The following is a 22,667-nucleotide window of genomic DNA, read 5'->3' as shown; positions in this document are numbered from 1 at the left end:
TGCAGTCCCCCCGACACTTGAAAGTATTCCAACTTCCTCCAGGACACTGACATATGGGGGACAGCAATGAGAGAAAATAGCTGCGGCAATCTTTTATCAAAGTAGGTCCTCACATTCAGGCGCGGGAATTCATTGGGGCATAATGCGATCCAGCTTTAGGAAACAAGTGGAAAATGGCTGCAGGCTGAAAACAACTAATGAATACTTACACTGAGAAGTCTGGTGCAGCACATGTTTGCAATGCGCCGCTACCGAATGAGCTCGAGGTGGGAGAGGCGCTTCCGAATATATTCTTTGGGGTGAAAATTAGTTAGGCTGCATTACAATGAACAATGTCACATAGAAAATTCTGTATTAATAGTACATTTGCTGCTGCAATAAAAAAAAAAAAAAAAAAAAAAAACCACTATTTGAACACTTACTTTGCCCATATTCAAGATTCAAGAGTTTTATATATATGGAGCAAATACCAAATATTGTAGTGAGAAAAAAAAAATCATTTCAAAATTCATTTTGCTTGCTGTTGTTTTGCTGGGCAGGAAAAAAAATTAGATTTTTGTATTTAGTGTTCCCATTGGGCATTTACTGTAATATTTGAGTGATTTTTGCTTTACCTTTACTGGTATTGTGCTAATTTATGTGTGTTGAGAGTGATGCTATGTTTTGATGAAAAGGATTACATTGTTACGTCCCATTGATGGTGGAAAATGTTTTGAAACGATAACTGATTTTGTCGTAAGGGCGTTCCTCGGCCTTTGAACTTTTCATTTGGACGTGAACTTCCACTCCACACCGCTAGATGACGACAATTCGTCCTCTAATATTAAAACCCCTCTGTTTTCTGTTGTTGTCAGGAAGTGGCCCAAAAAGTTAATAATGTTCTAAACGCCAACATGATCTAACCGAAGGAATTGGCGTTTCTAAACTACCCGTATTTGGGTTTTATTTTTAGGAAAAACGGACTTTCTTCATTTTCTTTAGATGTTTTCTTCTCAGCGACGAAACTGAAAAACCAAAACAAACAAGTGGGTCATGAACGAGAATTTTAATCGAGCTCCCGGAGCTGGGAGAAGCCGAAATCTTCCAGCAGACGCTGCACTCCAGAGTTCAGGTTGGGACAGCGACAGTCGCTTGACAATCTTTAACCAAAGGGAACCTTTGAGACAGCCTCGATCATATCCAGCTCCCGGGGATTGCAACGTTAGCACGGCTACTGAAAATGGCGCTGCAGGTGTTAGTGGAGGTAAGGAACAAACTGACCGAGGGCTAACGCTAGCTAGCTGGCGTTTAGCTTTCATATTTCAAGCCATGCTAACTTGCGCTTGTTTTGGAAGGTTACTGTAGGCCAAAGTGTGTCATCTAACATATTTAAACGCACCCCACTTCACGAAAAGGCTAACGGCTACTCCGCCTCTAAATGTGCAAGTGTCGTCGTGAGCGCAAAACGAAAATAACCTCGAATTGGTGCTAAATTAGGATTTTTATGTCGGACGTGGGGACAAGTTAAAAATAGTCGTTTGTCGATTTCTACATAAGCCCCGTTTAAAGATGAAACATCGAAGTAAAACTTAAAACGAAGGTTTACTGTGGCACTTAGGTGTTGTGATCATGTGACCAGTATTATGAAATCACTCTCAGTCCGACATATTAAAAAAGCGAGACAACTCCTGAGGTAACCATGAGATCTCGTGTAAGCGCTTGATACTTTTGTTGCCAATTTTCCTTCCTCTACTTTCAGACAGTAAAAGACAGAACACAGATCAACACAACGCCACAGTGTCTGTGGGGAGTCATCATTTCAATTCCTTGGTTGAGTCGTCCAAGCTCTCTGCCAGCGCCCCAGAGTTTGTCCCAACCGCTGGGTACCAAAATGACGTAAGCAGCATAATCAGGCCATTCTTTTCTTTCCCATTTAAAACAGTGTCAACAAGATGATTCTCTTGTTTTGCCTTTTCCCCGTCAATGTCCAGGCTTTCTATGAGGACAATGATGACACTTGCAGTGCTCCAACCTTGGCTGACATGGTGCGGGATTTCCTTTGCCACCTGAGCTCCTCACCGGGAATGTTTGAGTCGGACGTTGAACACATAACCAGCGTGCTTAATTCGTATGTTACGACCGTGCAGTTGTTGGCAGAACTGGTGGAGTTGATCTACACAGAGGTATGGCTCTTTCTTTATCATATTCCTGATATTCTATCTTCTAATACTTAATGCCTGTGTTTGTTAAAAAACAACAACAACAACAAAAAACAATAATAATCCAAAATTGTTTCGCCCTACTATGAGTGCTGTATGACCATGCATGCATTATGTGCAAAACACACGCATGTGCTCCGGGGATTGTCACAAATTGTTTTCATTGCAGTCCACCGCCATCCCCAACTTCGCTTACACGGGCGCACGACTTTGCAACTACCTGTCCCATCATCTCAACCTCAGCCCACCCGGTGGTAACTTTCGCCAGCTGCTCCTGCAAAAGTAAAATTCCCTTCTATTATACAGTTCCCGGTAGTTCTGTTTTTTTTTCCCCTCACCACACAACAACAAAGCACTGCGTGTTGCAGGTGTCAAAAAGAATTTATGCAGAGAGAAGTTGCCGTGCAAGGAGACCCTGAAACACAGAAAAAGTTCCACGCATTTGCGCTCTTTCTTGGTGAGCTCTACCTTCATCTGGAGGTAAAAAGCCGATCAACGAGATGGCAGCAGGTAGCGCCATGTGCGCAAAGGCCTCTCGCTCAATGTGCTTGTGTTCAGTTGAAGAGTAGCAACGGAAGTGTAACTCGAGCCAACGTCCTCCTGATGGCATTGAAAGACCTGTTGAACTCGCTGCTCTCCAATCCAGTGGACGCAAACATCATCTGTGCTGTCAAATTGCTCAAGGTTTGGAAAGCTTTAATGACTCGGCGTGATCCAATTGAGCAATTGCTAGGAATGTGCTGGTTTCTTTTTCAACACTTTGCAGCTGACCGGCTCCGCCTTGGACGACGCGTGGAAAGAACAAGGCAAGACGACGTTCATGGACGCGCTGATCCAGAGGATAGAAACCATTGTACTGGATGCCACGTGCAGTAGGTGTGTGCTTGTAAGCCGCTGGACACGTTGCGTCAACGTGAGCAAGTCTACTTTCCACCTCAGGGATGTGCGGCAAATGCTTCTAAAGCTGGTGGAGCTGCGCTCCAGTGACTGGGGGAGAGTGTGCGCCGCGGTGAGCAGCAATGCTACGCCCGACAACGACCCCAACTACTTCATGGTGAATGTGGCGTGGGCGGGACAGCTCTTCCTTCTTCATTTGTTGGTTATTAACGCTGCTTTTTTTTTTTCTTCTCCGATAGAATGAACCCACTTTCTACACGGAGGACGGAACTCCTTTTACAGCTGCAGACCCAGGTAAGACTGTCCGATCGCTCGATGCTAAACCTGAACTTTTTTTTTTTTTCTTCTTCTTCTTCTTCTTACTTGACTCACTGTGTTCCCTCTGTAAAGTAGGAGGAAAACGTTTCTCCTTTTAAATGGGATTATTTTGCTTCCACAGAATATGCCGAGAAATACCAGGAGCTCATGGAAAAGCAAGACTACTTCCATGATTTCGGTGGGGAAAATGAAACTGAAGATGATGAGTAAGTAGTTTTTCTTCTCGTCGCTCCCGAGTCCCCGAACCCTTTTCACAACAATTCTGCGTGTAATTCTGGAGGGGGGAAAAAAAAAAAAAAAAAAACGTCTCGTGCTCCGTACACAGATACGACTTTGACGATGAGATGGATCCGGAGATCGAAGAAGCCTTTGAGAGTTTCTATTTGGAGTCAGAGAGGAAACGACAGCAATAACACAAGGGGCCACTCCAAAATTGTGAAGCGACCGACGCAAGCTACTGTTTCATAACCTCCAAATATTATTTGGCTGCATTTTAACAAAGCTGTTTATAGATGCAATTCCGACGCTTTGTCTCCAGTCAGAGTAGATTAGAAAAGGCAGACAATCCATGGAGTGATACATAAAAAAAATAAAAATTTAAAAAAGGTAGTTGGAAAGTTAGCTATTTTGGCATTGTTTTGTTTTTTGTTTTGTTTGTTTTTCCAGAAGTATCATTCGGCCTTCTTGAAACTAGTTTAAGCCCAAAATAAGCACCAAGAAGTATATGGATTGCTGTGTCCTTTGTATTTCTTAGAAGTATTCTGGTTTAGTTCCAAGTTAAAAAGGCAGGTGAGCATCGGAAATGTGTAAGTATGTTTAAAGACGCAAAATGTCGCCATCTGTCAGTGGCTCAAGTCCACTGCATTAAGGATCCGTCGTCATCTGACACTCAAGGACTGTTTATTGGCAACCACCACAGAGGCTGCCAAAAAGAACGTTCTTTTATACGATATTGTGTGCTTATGATATTTATAGTATTGTTTGCCTGCAATTAAATCTTTATGATGTGACCCTTTGTTATTTCTGCTGGCGTATGCTAAATGTACGTTTTGAGTTAGTTTGCTTCCCTTGTATTATGACGTGTGAAGGTTTGTCCGATCCGAGGATTACCACTAGTGGTCTGTACAATCAAAAGCTTTCCAAAGCAAAAAAAAAAAAAAGAGGTACCACAGTGAGCATGAAAAAAACCCCAGATGTATTTTATGTAGCCTATTTGCAATTTAGGTCAGTTCGGTTCAGTGCTTCAAAAGTCCAGTGCACATCTTTGCATGAAACAGTCAGGGGTCACGATGCCATCGATTTGTTTCCATGGTTGTCATTTTATGACTTTTTTTTTATTTATTTTTTTTACATCACACTCGTGTGGTGGAATTTTGATATCTAATGCTTGATTTGTGCAGTACGTTAGGCGCAGTCTTTAGTGCCATCTCGTGTGGGGTTTGCATGTTTGCATGCGTAGGTTTCCTCCCGCGTTTCAAAAACATTCATGATAGGCCGATTGACCGCTCCTACTTGTTTTGGGGGTTTTTTTTTGGAAGGGAGGTGATGGGAATGATGTGGGTCCTGCCACTGCCTGGCACTCAGTTCAGGATGTGCCCCCAGCTGGAATAGGCTAGGCGCGACCCTCGTGAGAAGCACTTCAGGTCAATGGATGGATTTCATGACGTGGAAAGCAATAGAGTACATCTTTTTTTCCAAATTGTTACAAAGAGCCATGCAAAAATGCACCAAAATGGCGTCGTGAGGAGGTCTGACCAATACTCGTACATCGGGAGTACTAAAGTATGATCTAATTGACCAGATTATGAAATTGCCCTGTCCAAATCAGTAAACTATCCAATGAGTTGAGAGGTGACACCAATTGTCTTTATTATTTTATTGTTTTTTTGGGGTCAATTAAACATGGTAAAACAGATGGAATAATAATGCATGGTAAATTTAACAATAAGTGAATGAAATATAAGAAATCAACTATGAAAATGCATGGTAAATCTAAGAATAATAACATGGTAAATTGAACAAAATAATATTGCATGGTAAATCATAATATCACATGTTAAGTCAAAAAGAAGAATGCATGGTAACTTAAACAGAATAATAACATGGTAAATCTAACAAGACGACTAATGCATGGTTAATCAATCATAATAATGCATGGTAAATTGAACAAAATAATAATCACATGTTAATCAAGAAGAAATAGAATGCATGGTAACTTAAACAGAATCATAACACATGCTAACTCTAACAAGACGACTAATGCATGGTTAATCAATCATAATAATGCATGGTAAATTGAACAAAATAATAATAATAATGCATGGTAAATCACAATATCACATGTTAAGTCAAGAAGAAGAATGCATGGTAACTTAAACAGAATAATAACAACACATGGTAAATCTAACAAAAAGACCAATGCATGGTTAATCATTCATAATAATGCATGGTAAATTGAACAAAATAATAATAATGTATGGTAAATCATATTATCACATGTTAAGTCAAGAAGAAGAAGAATGCATGGTAACTTTCATAACACATGCTAACTAACAAGACGACCAATGCATGGTTAATCAATCATAATAATGCATGGTAAATAAATCAGTCAATCAAAATGCATGGTAAACCAAGCAGAATGATCATGCAAGGTTCATATGATTACTCGCAACTTGCATTGGCACTTTCCAAATCCAGCGGATAACGCGCTGTGGGCATCTTACACACGTAGCCGTTTAATTCCATGCAGGACATCTTCTTCCATTTGCCAGACTGAACGTCAGAATGAGATTGATTTTAAATCTAAACTTGTCTTCGGCGAGCGGGTCAATCTTTTCTGCACCTACCTGGCTCAAGGTGGCCACGCAATTCTCCATCAGGCCGGTAGGTCTTCCCGGAGGTGCCCAGTTGGTGAAGGTCGTCACCTTCCGGCGGTCTGACCACACGAATTTGCCGCGATTGACCAGGTCGTTCAGTCCGGTCCACGTGTTTCCGGGGGCTGCAGAGGACAAACGGCAACAGAGCTCTCAATGGCTTTCCAGATATGGCAGATATCAAACCGATGTGAGCGACGCTTAGCGCGCGCGCGCACCAGACTTCAAGAGGTCCTGCAGCAAATCCCGCTCAGCCTCAGAGCGAATGGACACCAGATTGGCATCGAGATCCCAGCAAGAGTGTCGAGCGCCGTACCACGTCTTTGTATCATCAAAATGTTTGTAGCAGAAGTCCGCAAACTCCTCCCAGTCAGATCCCAAGCATCTCGGCTCTGCGCGCAAGATGGCGTCACGTGAAGAAATGCTTTCTATTCTGGACATTCTACTCACCCGTGTCAGCAAAAGTGTAAGACGGAGACGGAGCCAATTTGTTCACATATCTGCAGAGAGTAAAGTGAGAATGAGTCGGGCATCTTTAAGTGGACTCGCCAGTGAAAGCGGAGCACGCACACTTTCGAGGTGATTCCGTTACAGGTGGAGCCGTTGTAGACTTTCTGTGGCAGTCTCTTCAGCAAAGTCACATCTCCCCCAATCTCAATGATGCCCGAGTGAATAGCAGCCGCACAGATGTTTGAGTCCTGCACTCAGAGAATGTCTCAAACAAAGGACAAGAACACCACCGGCAGGTCCTGCAATAATTAACATACTTGGTCGTAGATCCGTGTTCCGTAGACCATGTAGCGGACTTCGGCGCAGCCCATTGGGCACCGCACCCTGCGGAAGCAGTTTGTTTAGTAAGGAGGAGGCTTTTTGGCAAGAAAAGTCTGACTCACGTCATTGAACTGTCGAGGCTGAGGTCGGTGGCTCTGCTGCTGCATAAGATTTCTGTGGGTCAGAAGGGAAAATCAAAGCCCGTTTCTTGCTAGTTTCTCACTGCACTCCAAACGTCGTACTCACTGCGAGCGCTGTCGTCAGACGTGCACCCCAAGACGTCAAAGCGTAGGCCCAAAAACATTGGCAGGAGGCGGACGTACTGGGCGAACACGGGCCTGGTTAGGATATACGTCCCCGCAGAAGGCTGGAAAGAAAACACGCACGTTTGCAAGGAACGCCAACAGCCTGGACGACAAAGTTGAGAGCCAGCGACAGCTCACCTGTACTGGGTGGCGATACCAAGTCACTCCGTCAATACTGAACAGCATCTCAAATACGCTAGAACTTTGCAATCGGGATGTACAGCGCTGGGTCTCGACGCCTGTCACCTTGAAGTTCTGACCGAGGTTCACCTGGATCCAGCTGCCGACTGAGGGCGGAAGGCATTCCATTGCTCAGGATACCAAACTACGACGGACGAGGTCGACGAGCTGTGATTTTTTTTTTTACGTACACATTTCGGAGGCTCTCCAGCAACCGCTGCCCTCCAGACGCGCTTTGTGAGGTTCGTCATTGATCGCAGAGGAAGAGGCTGAAAAAGAAGAGTCTGGGATCCTCCCGTCAGCGATGCCCAGACTATCAAGACACACTGGGGAAAGACAAAAAAAAAAAAAAAGACAATGTGGAAGGAACGCTCGCTCAGTCATTCTCATGTCTGGTCACCCGTTCCTAGCCGACGCTCTATCTGGGGATCCGTTGGATTCTTTCCTTGGCACATCATCCATCGGCAAGTGTCAGGATGTGAAGCCCACCTTTCTTCTCGCAGCTGTAGACGACGTGGAGGTATTTGGAGACACCAGGGCAGGAGTCCGTATCCGTAAGGTAAATGGGGCAAATCTGATAGTTGTCACACAATCCTCTGAAGTGACGGAGAGCCCCTTCCACCCTGCAGTCATCTGCAAGTGACAACACGCCGCCATTTCACACGCACACTTACATACTGACTTCAACTTGTCACAGGACGTAGGGGATTTTAATGGTAAATGACTATTAGAAAAAGAGGAATCCAAAAAGCGCACGGCTTAGCTCTTTTTCATCGTTTTCTATTTTTATTCAAAGTCCAATCAACATTTTCTATTGCCATCGCTCACACGTCCATGCGTGTTGATATTGAGTTATACGTTACAAACGAGTTACCGCCAACGCTGACGGCGTGTGAAAACCTCGTGACAGAAACGGCTCCAGGACAGCGAGCCAAAAACGACGATGCCGCTGGAGGATTCTTACCGCGTGATCCGCCGGCACTCGGACAGACGTCGCCACGCTTCCGTCCATGGAAAGCCGACCGTATGCGGATGACTCTTTCATCGGGACATTCGAGGGATTTCCAATCGTCTTGGCAGAGAAGCTTCTTCTTGTAGCCTGTGAGAGCACAACTGTTGACTTCTCTCCATGTCTTTTTTTTACAGAGACGGACAAGGTGACTTACCGTCATGTGGCAGCTGGGGTTTTGCTGGTTTTCCTACAAGCGGGAACCAGAACGTGGATGTCGACACGTGTTGACGGTCCACCGCAGAGCGTCATATCTCACTTACCTCTTTTCTTGCAGACGTAGCCTCTCTTCTTGTCGCACTTGTCGCGCTTCCAGTCGCCGCTGCCAGTGAGCAAGAAAAGACATTTCCCCCCTTCAGTGACACCTGGAGGGAGGGAGGGGAAACAAGCTCTGAGCGCTAGTCCGTTCCTCCAAAGTGCAGCTGACAACCGGCTCAGCCCGACCTGCACTCGGGTGGAGGTAAGAGAAGAAGGATCCGTCAGTCCACTTATCGCCGTCACGCTTGATGGAGGCGTCGGCGCCCAACCACAGGGAGGCGTCGTCATTCATCGCCAGAAGCTTGGCGATACCTTTGGATCCGAAGGAGCACATGCAAGATTCCATAACGACTCACACTTGACTCTGCACTACAACTTGATGGGTGCGGCACAGCTGTGACAAAGCACTAACAATACTGCAACAAAGAGTGAAACAACAAAAAACCAACAACAACCGAGCAACGCTGGCCATATCTCGCTCGGGTTTATCAGGTTTTGAGTTGGAAAGGAAGGCGTAGCGGAAAAAAAAGGTTTTTCTCAAAGACCTAGCAAATTCATGGCCAGCCTACCGCGTACGAATCCCTGCTCGTCCGAGTCGGCGATGCTGAGCAGGTTCCCTTGGCGGCCTTTGCAGTCGGCTTGCGCCTCCTGCCAGGTCTTGGTGGGCTGAACGTTGAACAGGTAGCAGAAGTCGTCCGAGGGGTTGTCCACCCACCAGCCGCATTTTTCAGTCCAGCCTGCGGGACAGCCGGCGCAGGAGAGCAAAACAGCATAAGACAGCGTAGAAGACGGCGGCGGTGCCAGACACCTACCCTGTTGGCTGGCTAATGGTGGCAGCTGTCGAGGCCCTCCACGCTTGGCTGCATGGTAAAGGAGGGTGAATGAGCGAGTGCATGAAGGAGCGCTCAGGAGTGACATTTTTGCACCTGTTTTGCAGACAAACGGCCGCTTCGTCGTGCAGGGGCTGCCGCCGATCTTCCCAACAGAATTTGGGAATGCGCAGTCCCCCGTGGTGTTTTCTTGCCACTCGGCGTAGTCCTGCGGACGACATGAGGGCGTTGGACTCTGCTTCCCGACGCCCTTCCTCCGCGCAATTGTTGTGCTCAAATTTCAACTTTCCCAACCTAGCTCGTCCAGAATGACTTTTCCAAAGTCCGTCAGCAATTTACTTACAAAAGCTGTTCCGTCACTATACTCATAGTTGTTGCTTTTCTTCTTCAGTCCCAGCCAAGAATACCAAATGCTTTGAGCGTGATCTTGAGGAAAGGAAGGACAACAACAGCTTCAGGGCAAGAAGAGCTTCAGCTAAATGACGGCAGCTTTGTGGGACCGACGACTGCGGCGGCTCGTCTTAGCGCTCACCAAACACGAATTGAGCCTCTTGCTGTGAGTGGACGCTAGCCAGGTGGCCTCTCTGGGCAACACAGAACTTCTCGGCATCCTCCCAATCTTTGAACAGCTTTGAGTAAAAGTAGCAATGATCGCCATACAGTAGGTTGCCATCGTCGCAGGTGGAAGCTGAGGCCACAATGGAGAACATTGAGGAGGAAACCACGACCAGATGGTTAAAGTGCAAATAAGCGTGCTGCAACTCACTCTTCACGACAGCAAGACCACTTTTGGGGGAACACGTCCGTCCCTCCGGGCAGCCTGCAAAAAAAAAAAAAGCCCGTTTGCGCCTTTCAACGGCAACGTGATCGCAGACGTGCAGGCTTACTCAGCGGCCGTTTGCACATGTAGGCCAACGAGGAATCACAGGAGCCAGACCTCCACTCGCCGGGCTGACCCCTTCCCCCCTGGTTGACGTAGGCACAGGACGCAACGTCGGCGCTGTCGGTAGATTAAAAAACAATAAGTAATTTTCCTTGAGTGCTCATTCTCAAAATTGGTTCCAGAACCTTTACGCGTGTCCGCCTGACCAGAACAAGTTGTTACATCTTACCTTTCGTCTTGATTTGGGGCCCAGTTGGTGTGTGTCGTATTCTCGCCATCGGACCAGGTCAGATTCTGGCTCTCGCCTTCAAAGCGACACCAGACGTCGTCGCACTTCTGGGTGGGAAAAAAGAAAACGGTTCCAGTTGTTGCCGCAGAGTCCACTGCCGCTTCCGTCTCACCTGGTTGGAGAGTCCCAGCCAGAAGGGCGTGTCGTCGCCCATGGTCCCCTTCACAAAGTCCTCCTCGGCCGAGGAGGTGACGGAGAGCAGGTCGCCGCCCTCCCAGACGCAGTGGTGCCAGGCCCCCACCCAACCGTTGGGCTCCTCCACCTTCTTGTAGCAGCTGGAGTCGTGCTGGAGCCACCCAGGAGCACACTTGTTGGCTGAGGGCACAATTTGATTTGGGGAACAGATCAGAGCACACGCCTGTTTTTGCCCTTCAGTCCACCATTTTGAGCTAAGGGCAATTTGCAGGTCGCGGTTGGCCAAAACATGTCTCGCACATGTTTTCAGGCAAATTGGAAGATCCGGGACTCGACTTGTTAGGTTAGCCCAGTGCTTCCTGGGGCGGCGCGTGTGACACCGGGGAACACGCTTTTCTTTTGGGTGTGCTAGATGAGAGAGTAATTAGACATCCACTGCAGTAGGTGGCGGTATCACTGGAAGAGTGTGCGCAAGGAGTCTCCGCTCTACAGTGGAGAGCGCACGGAAAAGAGCAGGTGGAAAAAAGTGCAGTGGAACACCATAGAAAAATATTGAGCAATCATCCCACTTTGTGAATGCTACTTTAGTCAATCAGCAAGCACTGCAAGCATCATATAAAGCAGCGTACCATATTGCTCAGTGCAAAAAAAAAAAAAAAAAAAAAAAAACACGCCATGGCATAAGAGCTGATACTAACTGCAGCCGTGGAGTGCTGCCTTGTTTTGATTAAATAACAGCACAAATTGTTTTATGTATTTTTGTAGGTTACATTTTTTTTTTATATCTTGTGCTTCTGAGTTAATGTTGCTGATTACTTTGAATATTATTTATTGCTGTTATTTAATTTAATACTATGTATGTTTATTATTTTATTGTATTTTCTTCAGCATAAAATGGCAGTTGCTCAAAAATGTTTATAGTTTGAATACTTATAATTTTTTATTTCAGGCAGTGATGCACTTTGATCTGTTACAGACCAAAAACAATGTTAATAATAAAGTTATTCTTTGTTGTAAGTTGATCTTTTTTATTTATATTTTGTTTGCTTTAATGTTACTAACATGGAGGGGGCGCAAAATGTTTTCTTCTCCCTGGGGGGGGGGCATCACAGAAAATAATTGAGAAGCACTGGGTTAGCCCTATGGCATCAGAGACGTTTACAATTTGAAATGTTCCCTACAAAAAAAAAAAAATCACTTTATAAAGCACGCTTGTGAAACAAACATCGCCACATGCGAATCAACGCGAAAAACATTCAAGTACATTTGCGGACTTAATAAAATAAGAAAAATTGCACAGAACTTGTGACTAATTTTGTCGGGCTGCTTACCGTCAGAAGACAGCGAAAGTTCTTCCACTCCTGCAAGAGGAAAGGCAAAGACGGACGTCAGGGCAAAGACTGACGTCAGGGCACAGACGGGGCAAAGACAGCCGTCAGGGCAAAGAACGGCCGTCAGGGCAAAGAACGGCCGTCAGGGCAAAGAACGGCCGTCAGGGCAAAGAACGGCCGTCAGGGCAGAGACGGACGTCAGGGGACAGACGGACGTCAATGCGCGATGACGGCCAGCAGAGCATCACAACTTACTCACCTTTTTTCATCTTCTTGCAGACGTAGCTTCTCTTCTTGTCGCACGAGTCGTGCTTCCAGACGCCGTTGGCAGTGAATAAGGAAAGACACTTGCCCTCTCCGGGGTCACCTGGAGGGAGGGAGGGAGGGAGGGAGGGAGACAAGATCTCAGCGCTCCGCCGTTCATCCAAAGTGCAGACGATAAGCATCAGACATGCTTTCAGACCGACCTGCACTCAAGTGGATGTAAGTGAACGGAGATCCATCAGTCCATTGAGCGTCATATTCCGTGGTGGAGACATCGGCGCCCAACCACAGAGAGAGCAGAGACTTGGCGTAACCTGTGGACCCAAGGCAAAGGTGGAACAGGATCTTCCAGAGATGCGCTTTTCTGACCCGCTCATTGAGCCCATGAGGCGCATTTTGGAACGACACCATTCATTCGTTTGTTCATTCGTTCATCCATTCATCCGTTCATCCATTCATACATTTGTGACACCAACGAACGGCCGCCTACCATGTACAAAGGCCTGCTCATGCGAGTCGGTGATGCTGAGCAGGTTCCCATGGAGGCGTTGGCAGTCGGCTTGCGCCTCCCGCCAGGTCTTGGGGGGGTGGCGGATCATCAGGTAGCAGAAGTCACCCTCGGGGTAGTCCAGCCACCAGCCGCATGTGTCAGTCCATTCTGCGAGCCAGACAGCGTAAGATGGCGCAACACAGCGCAAGACGGCGGCAGTGCGGGACACCTACCCGGTTGGCCGACTAATGAGGGCAGCTGTTGAAGCCCTCCGTGCTTGGCTGTAGGGGAAGAGGGGGGAATGGTGTTTACAAATATGAGCAAATGCTTGATGTGTGCAGAAGGAGCGCTCGGGAGGGGCGTTTGCACCTCTTTTGCAGACAAATGGCCGCTCCGTTGTGCAGGAGCTGACACTCAGCTCCCCAACAGAATTTGGGAATGCGCAGTTCTCCGCGGTGCCGTTATCTTGCCACTTGCTGTAGTCCTGCGGACGACATGAGCGTGTTGGACTCTGTCCGCTCGGCTTCTTAACGCCCTTCCTCGGCAATCGCTCACTCGCGCCCAAGTTTTGCCCATTTCCCCTCCAAAACAATCCAAAATTTGAAGCCTCGAGCAGCATTTCTCCTATGTCCACTTTTATTTTTATCCTACTCAAATTTGGACAGCTTAGATTTTGAAAAATGACTTTTTCAAAGGCATTTCACTTACGTAAGTTGTTCCGTCACTCCACTCGTAGACGTCGTCCTTCTTCTTGAGTCCCACGAAAGCAGATTGTGAGGTCTGCGAGTTACCTTGAGGAAAGGAAGGAGAACACGAGCTTCAGGGCAAGAAGAGCTTCAGTCAAATGACGACTGCGGCGGTTGCTCTTGGTGCTCACTATACACAAATTGGGCCTCTTTCTTGGAGTGGACACTCGCCAGGTGGCCTCCCCAGGCAAGACAGAACTTCTCGGCATCGTCAAAGGTTTTAACCGTCTTCTCGTAATGATAACAATAATCGCCATAGTGGAAGGTGTTGTCGTGGCAGTCGGAGGCTGGGGCCACAAAGAAAAATATGCCCATGACAAGATGGACGACAGGTGCAAATAAGTGTGCTGCAACTCACTCGTCACTATAGCAGGACCACTTTTGGGCGAACACGTCGGGCAGTCTGCATAAAAAAAAAGACCTGTTTGAGCTTTTCTCTTTTCAAAGTCAACTTGATTACAAACGTGCAGGCTTACTCAGCGGCCGTTTGCACATGTAGGCCAACGAGGAAAGACAGGAGCCAGACCGCCACTTGCCGGGCTCACCCACTCCCCCTTGCTTGACGTAGGCGCAGGATGCAACGTCGGCGCTGTCGAAAGAAAAGAAACAAGGAATTATTTTCCCGTGTTTCTTTTTTTTTCCCTTTCCTCAAGTGGCCATTTTCAAAATTGGCTCCTCCGCCTGACAACAACATGCAAAGTTGTTACGTCTTACCTTTCGAGTTGTTTTGAGGCCCAGTTGGTGTGATTCATTGTCTCGCCATCAGACCAGGTCAGATTCTGGCTCCCGCCTTCAAAGTGACACCAGAACTTGTCGCATTTCTGGGGGGGAAAAGAACAACAGTCCCAGTTGTTGCTGCAGAGTCCACTGCCGCTTCCGTCTCACCTGGTTGGAGAGTCCCAGCCAGAAGGGCGTGTCGTCGCCCATGGTCCCCTTCACAAAGTCCTCCTCGGCCGAGGAGGTGATGGAGAGCAGGTCGCCGCCCTCCCAGACGCAGTGGTGCCAGGCCCCCACCCAACCGTTGGGCTCCTCCACCTTCTTGTAGCAGCTGGAGTCGTGCTCGAGCCACCCGGGAGCACACTTGTTGGCTGAGGGCACAATTTGATTTGGGGAACAGATCAGAGCACACGCCTGTTTTTGCCCTTCAGTCCACCACTTTGAGCAAAGGGAAACTTGCGGGTCACGGCTGACCAAATCTACATTTTCTCGGGCAAATTGTAAGATCCGGGACTCGACTTAGTTAGCTTAGCCCAATGGCATCAGAGACGTTTACATTTTGAAAGGATTCCGGAACATTCACCTTCGCGCTTGGGAAACAACCAAAGTGCCGCTGTACAAGGTAAAACGATGCAAAAAACATTCAACACGTGGCTGAGTACTTCATGAAAAAGCACACAATTTGTTGGTTGGCATGGTGTGACTGCAGGATCATTGTTTTCGACGCAGTCAAAGGCGACTTACACTCAGGCGCCGGCGTAGTCTTCACTGCAAGACCAAAGGGAAAGAGACGTCAAGGCACAGACCGACGTCAAGGGGCGATGACAGACAGTCGGTGGGGCGTTGCCTCTCACTTACCATTTCCTCTCTTCTTGCAGACATAACCTCTCTTCTCGTCGCACGAGTCGTACTCCCAGTTGCTGTTGCCAGTGAGGAAGGAAAGACAATTTCCAGCGGCGGTACCTGGGGGGCGGGAAAGAAGATCTCAGTGCTCCTCCGTTCCTCCAAAATGCAGCAGACAACCGTCTCCGACAAACCTAAAGCAGAGTAGACGTAATGGACCAGGGATCCGTCAACCCACTTGCTGCCTTCGTTCTGGATGGGGACATTGGCGCCCAACCACAGAGAGGATGCCTTCGTCAGAACCTTGATGGAACCTGTACCAGAATGAACGACATCATCAAGAGGAGCCGAGTGAGGAGGACGCGTCATCCGTTGAGCTCCAGGTGATCGACTTTCTCAGCTCAAAAGGAATTGAGTTAGGCAGGGGGACCATCGAGAAATATTAAAAGCAGCCATAACAGTGTGGTTGGCAAACACAAATTGGAGCTACTGAAACAGGGCAGACGGCTGAGGGGATCCGACCTCAACCAGCATCTGACAAAAATGAAATGCTGATGTTGCAAGTATATCTATCTATCTATCTATCTATCTATCTATCTATCTATCTATCTATCTATCTATCTATCTATCTATCTATCTATCTATCTATCTATCTATCTATCTATCTATCTATCTATCTATCTATCTATCTAAAAACTTTCTTTCCAACATTATACCATAAAACCTGTCCTGTCAACAAATACAAAAAAGAGGCAAAGAGGCCATGTGGGTCACTAAAGAATTAAAAAGGCCTGCGAGGAGAAGAACAACACGCTGTGTAAACAATTCATAAAAATACAAGAATAAATTAACCAGCATTATGAGGACACGTAAGAAGGAACGTGATCATAAAACGGTTGAAATTGTGGAATGGTCTGGAAAATGAGCACATAAGTAAATAGTGAAAACATCAAAGTGTTTAAAAAAAAACTGCTTTCTTAACATGTATGAGGGGGGAAAAATTTTGAAACAAAACTGACTACACACATGCAAAAAGGAATCTGAAAGTGTGTCCACTTCGGTTTTATTGATTGAATCATTTGTTGAATGGAATCTAAAAAGCTCTGCTTCCTCCTACTCGAGCATTCTTTGTTGTTGGGGGTTTTGGGTTGTTTCTTTCAGTGACTTGGACATGGCACTTTAAAGTTTTTAAGCACTTTAGTGTTTTATTTTCCTATTTTCATGTTTTAAATAGGTTCGTAATGAACATATAACAACAACAACTTGTTCATGGCCAATATTTCATTTCATGGCCGCCTACCATGTACAAAGATCTGCTCATGGTCGTCGGCGATGCTGAGCAGGTTCCCTTGGAGGCGTTGGCAGTCGTCTTGCGCCTCCTGCCAGGTCTTGGTGGGCTCGCGGATCATCAGGTAGCAGAAGTCGTTGGTTGGGTAGTCCAGCCACCAGCCGCATTTCTCAGTCCAGTCTGCGAGCCAGACGGCGTAAGACAGCGCAAGACAGCGCAAGACGGCGGCAGTGCGGGACACCTACCCGGCTGGCCGAATGGTGGCAGCTGTGGAGGCCCTCCGCGCTTGGCTGCAGAAAAAGGGCAGCGAATATGAGCCAATGCTTGACACATCCTAAAGGGGCGCTCGGGAGGGACGTTTGCACCTGTTTTGCAGACCGGTGGGTACATCGAGCCGCAAGAACACTTTCTGGACAGGTCGTAGTCTTCATCCAAGCGGGAACACACACCATGACTGTAGTAGTAATATTGACCGTAGTCCTGCGGATGAGATTTTGGACAGAACTTTAGCGCGTTGCATTCAATGTGGTCATCTTCCCGCCGCATTTCCTCACTTGCAGCGTTTTCGTAGCTTCTCTCATTAAAGTTTCACTTTGGTTGTTGGCTTCACTTTGGCAGTCAAAGTAGTATGAACATTGCAATAAAACGTTGTGCCCGCCCTGGCAACCCAAATGTCTGGGGGAAACGTGCACAAAGCAACTAACCCGACAAACCCGAGCCACCGGCCGGGATATATCATCTTAACCGCCTCCTCTCTAGAATCAGAGCGCCAATACTTTGTAAGCGGCTGCCCGATGCCTCCAGACAAGACGGATGCCTGCAACATGACTTTTCCAAAGGCCTTCAGCAATCCACTTACATTAGAAGGTGTTCCGTCAGTCCACTCGTAGTTGTTGCCCTTCCTCTTTTCTCCCACCCAAGTGGAAGAGGAGGTTGAGTGATCTTGATGAAAGGAAGGAGAACAAGAGCTTCAGGGCATTTTAGCTTCAGCCAAATGACGACTGCGGCGGTTCTTCTTGGTGCTCACCAATAATGAATCCAGCATCTTGCCTAGAGTGTATGCTAGTCAGGTGGCCTCGCCGGGCGAGACAAAACTTCTCGGCATCCTCCCAAGTTCTACTCGTCGCGTCAAAAAGATAGCAATCATCGCCATAAAGCAAGTTGCCATCGTTGCAGTCGGAAGCTGAGGCCACAAAGAAAAACAGTGAAGAGGAAACCATGACGACATGGTTCAAGTGCAAATAAGCGTGCTGCAACTCACTCTTCATTACAGCAGAAACATTTTGGGAGGTACACGTCTGTCCGTCCGGGCAGCCTGGAAAAAAAGACCCGTTTGCGCATCTCACCTTTCATCAGCAACGTGACCACGGACGTGCAGACTTACTCAGCGGCCGTTTGCACATGTAGGCCAGCGAGGAAGCGCAGGAGCCAGACCTCCACCCTCCAGGCCAACGATAAGCTCCTTGGTTGACGTAGGCGCAGGACGCAACGTCGGCGCTGTCGGGAGAAAAAAAAAAAACAAGGAATTATTTTCCCGTGTTTTTCTTTTTTTTTCCTTTCCCCAAGTGGCCGTTTTCGAAATTGGCTCCTCCAGCTTACAACAGCATGCAAAGTTGTTACGTCTTACCTTTCGAGTTGATTTGGGGCCCAGTTGGTGTGTGTCGTATTCTCGCCATCAGACCAGGTCAGATTCTGGCTCCCGCCTTCAAAGCGACACCAGACGTCGTCGCATTTCTGGGGTGCAAAAAAGAAAACAGTTCCAGTTGTGGCTGCAGAGTCCACGACTGCTTCCGTCTCACCTGGTTGGAGAGTCCCAGCCAGAAGCGGGTGTTGCCCATGGTGCGCTTCACAAAGTCCTCCTCGGCCGAGGTGGTGATGGAGAGCAGGTCGCCGCCCTGCCAGACGCAGTGGTGCCGGGCCCCCAGCCAACCGTTGGGAGTCACCTCCTTCTTGTAGCAGCTGGAGTCGTGCTTGAGCCACTCGGGAAGACAATTGTCGGCTGAGGGCACAATTTGGGGATCAGGCGGACAGGTCAGAGCACACTGATGGAACACTTGCATGTTTTTACTCTGTGCTCTTCATTGGGGGCATCTCAAGCAAATGCACGAGGATTCTGTCAGGGGTGGGGGGAGGTGGGGGGGCAACGCCCATTGTCGCTTTGGCCCCTTCCAAAAACTTGCCTGTCCTTCATTTTTGGGTCCAGCCAGCGCCATGCAGCAAAGCGGAGCTGCTGATTGTTCGCATAAAAGCATGAGTTACGCCTGCCAGGGATTGCACACAATTGCCCCAAAGTGATGCTACTAAGCTTCAGATGTACAGTGGGGCAAAAAGTACGTCGTCACCCCACCAATGGTGCAAGTTGTTCCACTTAAAAGATGCCATCATCATCTTCTTCACCCTCAGCAATTACCCCACCCACCAGTTACGCACGTACCAATGACCTAAGCTCAAATCAGGTCATCACACATTTCACCACTGGTGGGTGCTAAAGCACAACGCAACTCAATCGAATGGAACACGTTGCAACAGTTGGACCGCTCCACCCCCCCTTCTTAGCTCAAGAAGCCCGCCCGCCCGTCCTTCCTTATATCAAAGTACAAAGCCAAGCAAGCCAGGCTGGCCTGAGTGTTTCATGGAGAAAAAGGGCTTTTAAAGTGCGGGCTCAATCAATCAATCAATCAAAGCTAATAAGCATGGACTCTGAGGGGCAAAAGCAATTATTCAGATAAGCCCTGCGATTCACTAGGAGAAATGAACACGCATTGAAATCAGTCTCCTAAAAGTCCTACTCAATTTTGCAATTTTTGAAAACATATGCCGACACATTTTGGTGATGCACAGCGATATTATGAACTGCGCAACTGTGTTGCAACTTTTTTTGTGTGTAACGATAACAGACCAAACACGAAGGTGTATTATTAATAATATAATTACATTATTAATATAACATAATGATTATGATCTATATTTAGATCATAATAGCCATGATTTCTTTATAACAGAGATGCTAAGAAATATCTATTGTACAAAGGGGCTGTAGGAAATGATTGCTAATACTCTATCAAGGACTGTAAGAAACTATTAATAATAATGACTAATAATGATTGATTATTCTTCATTATAATTAGCTCATATAAATCATGAAAGTATTCTTATCATAGGGGCGCCAAGAAATAGCTTGTCTATATACACATGTGCATAATATATTGTATAAGAAATGATTGTTCTTATTTATTATTATTATTATTATCATCGTTATTATTAGTAATAATACATTTATTACTTTTATTATTATTAAACTAGTATTATCACTATTATCATTATTATTATATATAATGTATTATTATTGTGTCTTGTTGACATTCTCTGTCTTTAACCCTAACGGTTCAACTCATCTAAGTGTCACAAAGTCCAATCAGCCGCTCCTGAATTCCAAGCGTGCCCATGTTTTGGGAATAAAAAAAATAAAAAATAAAAAAAACAGAGCGAAGGAAAAACAAAAGTAAACCCGGAAAAAAGAGATGGAAGGAAAAGACCAGTAACGCGACAGCACATACAAACACATTCGGTTTTTAAAATAAAAGAGCAATTTTAGATGGAATATTTTAAAGTTACATGCTCAACTTCAATACACATCATACTGACAGCCAGTGCGCACTTCAAATTCACAAGCGGCTCGTTTGCCACCGTAAAAAAAAAAAAAAAAAAAACGCAAAGACACTTGACTCAACGGTTTTAGCTCGTCATTTCAACGTCGAGTTGCTCGTATGTTCGGACATAAGAGCAGGCCACATGAATGATGAAAATGATGATAAAGGCAAGCCTCGATAACAACAAAGGTCCGGTCTGGGACAATTGACCACACGCCACAAAGCAATCGTGCTCCTCTCAAACCAAGTTGTACACAGCAACTACATCAAAGTGTCCGAATAATGAGAATTCTTCCTCAAAGTTTTTGCCGTCCAAATGTGTGACATTGCAATGATTCATTTTTTTATTCATTTTTTTTTATCTCAGGCACCGTCACGTTACAAGATAAGCAGATGCAGTCATGCTAACTCACAGTACCGTACATTCCAGCTCTTGACTGTTGTTTCAATGGACTAAACATACAAATTGCTTACCTGAAGCACATGTCCAATATATGCCAATCACGAGAAGAACACGCTTTAGTTCTTTCCACATGTTGGAGGAAAATCGCAACAATTGCAGTCGGGAGAAAAGAAATGATAAGTAGCCTCACTGCGAGTAGCTCGTGGAGTCTAGTCCAGAGTGAAACGGACGTTTGGTGCACCCTGCTTCGAGCCAGAGGCAGGCCGCGCCCACACGCCGCGTACGTCAAACACGTCACGTTCGAAGGTAGTCATCTCAAAGCACTCGCAAGCGACGTGGGGTGTGGCGCGCGCGTGCGTGTGTATGACCCCCCCAAAAAAAATAAAAGAAAAGAAAACAGCTCTATTCCCTTTGATTGTTGGACCGCTCCCCTTTGTTAGCTCAAGAAAGCCCGGCCGTCCGATACGTTTGTTTAATAAGAGCACAAAGACACATGGTTGTTCACTACTGGTCAAATTGATAATAACAACTAAAAAGTATCCACTTAGGGACAAAATTCCCGGCATGAGATGTCTTGGGAGGTCTCGAGCGACATGGCTGCGTGCTAAATAAATGTCCAGAAAAATCGCAAAGAAAAGTCAGTTTAATAAATAATGTAAGTTTTGAAAACAAACGTGACATTTTCTTTCATTTTCACTGCAGCTCACAATGGGGACCCAGTGTCATTTTTGCCGACGATCGTTTTGTTGCAAGTTAAAATTTGAGAGCAGGTGAGCAGCGGAAATGTGTAAGTATGTTTAAAGAAGCAAAATGTCGCCATCTGTCAGTGGCTCAAGTCCACTGCATTAAAGATCGGTCGTCATCTGACACTCGGACTGTTTATTAGCAACCAGAAAGAAAGAATGTTCTTTAATATATAAAGTGTTTATCTTATTTATAGTATTGTTTGCCTGCAATAAAATCTTTGTAATGTGACCATTTGTTATTTGTGTTTGGGTATGCTAGGTAGGTTACGAAGGTGTGTTCCACCCTGTGGATGACATAAGTGTGCCCTCATCTGCCAACTTTGTGCCATGAAGCCTACAGAAGCTTCTTAGATAACATAACATTAGCTGTGATGCATGATTATCTGTCTAGGCAAGAGACATCCCTTTTTCCAACAGCAGTGCAACATAGTTGGCATCTTTTTTTTCTTTTTCCATCGGCCCTGCTCTTTATCAGGACAACTTGGTATTTAATTAACATGCCCCAGTTTGTCAAATGCATTGTTGCCATCTCTGAGCGAGCTCAAAGTAACCTTGGAAATGAGATGAAGCAGTTGGTCATCATCAGACTTCCAAGACTCGCAAAGACTGAAAAACTGTTGAGATTTGTGTTTTTGTTTTGAACTGAAAGCTGTTTGAAGTTGCTGCGCATGTCTCATAATACTGAAATTGCGTCTCACAATGTGTAACGTTTCCTATTTGTACCATACAATGATGTTTAACTGAAATTTAAACATCGGACAGACGTACGTTTTGTCTCTTTCAGACGGAGATGCCCCCCTGAGAAAAAATGCACCCTACAAAGTGCGCCCTCTGTTGGCAATGAGATGGAACGAACCCCCACGGCTCTAAATTCACCCGAGGTGAGTTCAAACTGTATCTTTACATTTGGGGTGTATTTAAAAACAGACGCAAATACGTTTGTAAAATGTGTGCGGGGGGTTTCCTATTATATGGACACAATTTAGGATGTCTTGCACCCTACAGAAACGCTGTCTATGTGCAGTCTCTGTGCGCATGCGCCTTTGTGGGTGCGCGCTAAGAAAAGAGTCGCAGGGCTCAGCAAATGAGTGCAAAAGAGGGATTAGCTCAGTGTTGCAATCCTTTCAATTTCAATTTCAATAGTGCGGGTATGTGTTTTATAAACGGTGGTAGTAAAACGTGAATCCAAAATCACACGGTGAAACTCTGACTGCGGGAGACAACAGTGATGTTTGAATGTCCT

At 46.3% G+C, this 22,667-nt stretch overlaps 2 protein-coding genes across 2 annotated transcripts; one reads left to right on the top strand and one right to left on the bottom strand.

Moving 5' to 3' along the window:
* The first annotated feature begins 817 nt into the window (after positions 1-817).
* On the top strand, positions 818-4,423 carry paip1 (poly(A) binding protein interacting protein 1). Its single transcript, XM_088375188.1, has 11 exons — positions 818-1,243; positions 1,739-1,875; positions 1,971-2,162; positions 2,368-2,480; positions 2,567-2,678; positions 2,757-2,882; positions 2,965-3,074; positions 3,138-3,252; positions 3,335-3,389; positions 3,535-3,619; positions 3,739-4,423. The coding sequence occupies exons 1-11, from the start codon at positions 1,033-1,035 to the stop codon at positions 3,824-3,826; spliced, it is 1,344 nt and encodes a 447-aa protein (XP_088231314.1). The 5' UTR covers positions 818-1,032; the 3' UTR covers positions 3,827-4,423.
* Positions 4,424-5,274: 851 nt separating this feature from the next.
* LOC148397454 (secretory phospholipase A2 receptor-like) lies at positions 5,275-20,959 on the bottom strand. The gene is made up of 49 exons (XM_088375173.1): positions 20,750-20,959; positions 18,425-18,624; positions 18,253-18,359; positions 18,010-18,122; positions 17,887-17,940; positions 17,653-17,808; positions 17,485-17,567; positions 16,991-17,105; positions 16,871-16,915; positions 16,638-16,805; positions 15,532-15,651; positions 15,353-15,457; positions 15,239-15,262; positions 14,663-14,865; positions 14,492-14,598; positions 14,254-14,366; positions 14,136-14,180; positions 13,909-14,064; positions 13,740-13,822; positions 13,401-13,515; positions 13,265-13,312; positions 13,032-13,199; positions 12,745-12,855; positions 12,537-12,644; positions 12,278-12,307; positions 10,924-11,126; positions 10,752-10,858; positions 10,527-10,639; positions 10,406-10,459; positions 10,172-10,327; positions 9,983-10,065; positions 9,736-9,847; positions 9,622-9,669; positions 9,379-9,546; positions 8,996-9,121; positions 8,815-8,916; positions 8,709-8,741; positions 8,507-8,641; positions 8,032-8,175; positions 7,734-7,868; positions 7,501-7,649; positions 7,304-7,424; positions 7,180-7,231; positions 7,054-7,120; positions 6,857-6,984; positions 6,737-6,786; positions 6,505-6,678; positions 6,260-6,411; positions 5,275-6,185 (listed from the first exon to the last, which is right to left on the bottom strand). Exons 1-49 carry the CDS (start codon positions 20,808-20,810, stop codon positions 6,075-6,077), a joined length of 5,361 nt encoding a protein of 1,786 aa, XP_088231299.1. The 5' UTR covers positions 20,811-20,959; the 3' UTR covers positions 5,275-6,074.
* Positions 20,960-22,667: the final 1,708 nt, after the last annotated feature.

The sequence above is a fragment of the Syngnathus floridae genome, chromosome 5, assembly GCF_059516105.1.
Source record: "Syngnathus floridae isolate MCC-2025c chromosome 5, RoL_Sflo_1.0, whole genome shotgun sequence".
Lineage (NCBI taxonomy): Eukaryota > Metazoa > Chordata > Actinopteri > Syngnathiformes > Syngnathidae > Syngnathus > Syngnathus floridae.
Note: the sequence above shows the minus strand (reverse complement) of the source record. Positions and strands in the feature narration are given on the sequence as shown.

Excerpts from the sequence above, each read along its gene's own strand:
- paip1 (XM_088375188.1), top strand. The coding sequence starts at position 1,033 with ATGAACGAGAATTTTAATCGAGCTCCCGGAGCTGGGAGAAGCCGAAAT. Across the intron at positions 1,244-1,738 it reads CGCTGCAGGTGTTAGTGGAG|ACAGTAAAAGACAGAACACA; the intron begins GTAAGGAACAAA and ends CTCTACTTTCAG. Across the intron at positions 1,876-1,970 it reads CCGCTGGGTACCAAAATGAC|GCTTTCTATGAGGACAATGA; the intron begins GTAAGCAGCATA and ends GTCAATGTCCAG.
- LOC148397454 (XM_088375173.1), bottom strand. The coding sequence starts at position 20,810 with ATGTGGAAAGAACTAAAGCGTGTTCTTCTCGTGATTGGCATATATTGG. Across the intron at positions 18,123-18,252 it reads GCCCCAAATCAACTCGAAAG|CGCCGACGTTGCGTCCTGCG; the intron begins GTAAGACGTAAC and ends TTCTCCCGACAG. Across the intron at positions 12,308-12,536 it reads CTGCAAGAAGATGAAAAAAG|GAGTGGAAGAACTTTCGCTG; the intron begins GTGAGTAAGTTG and ends TTCCTCTTGCAG.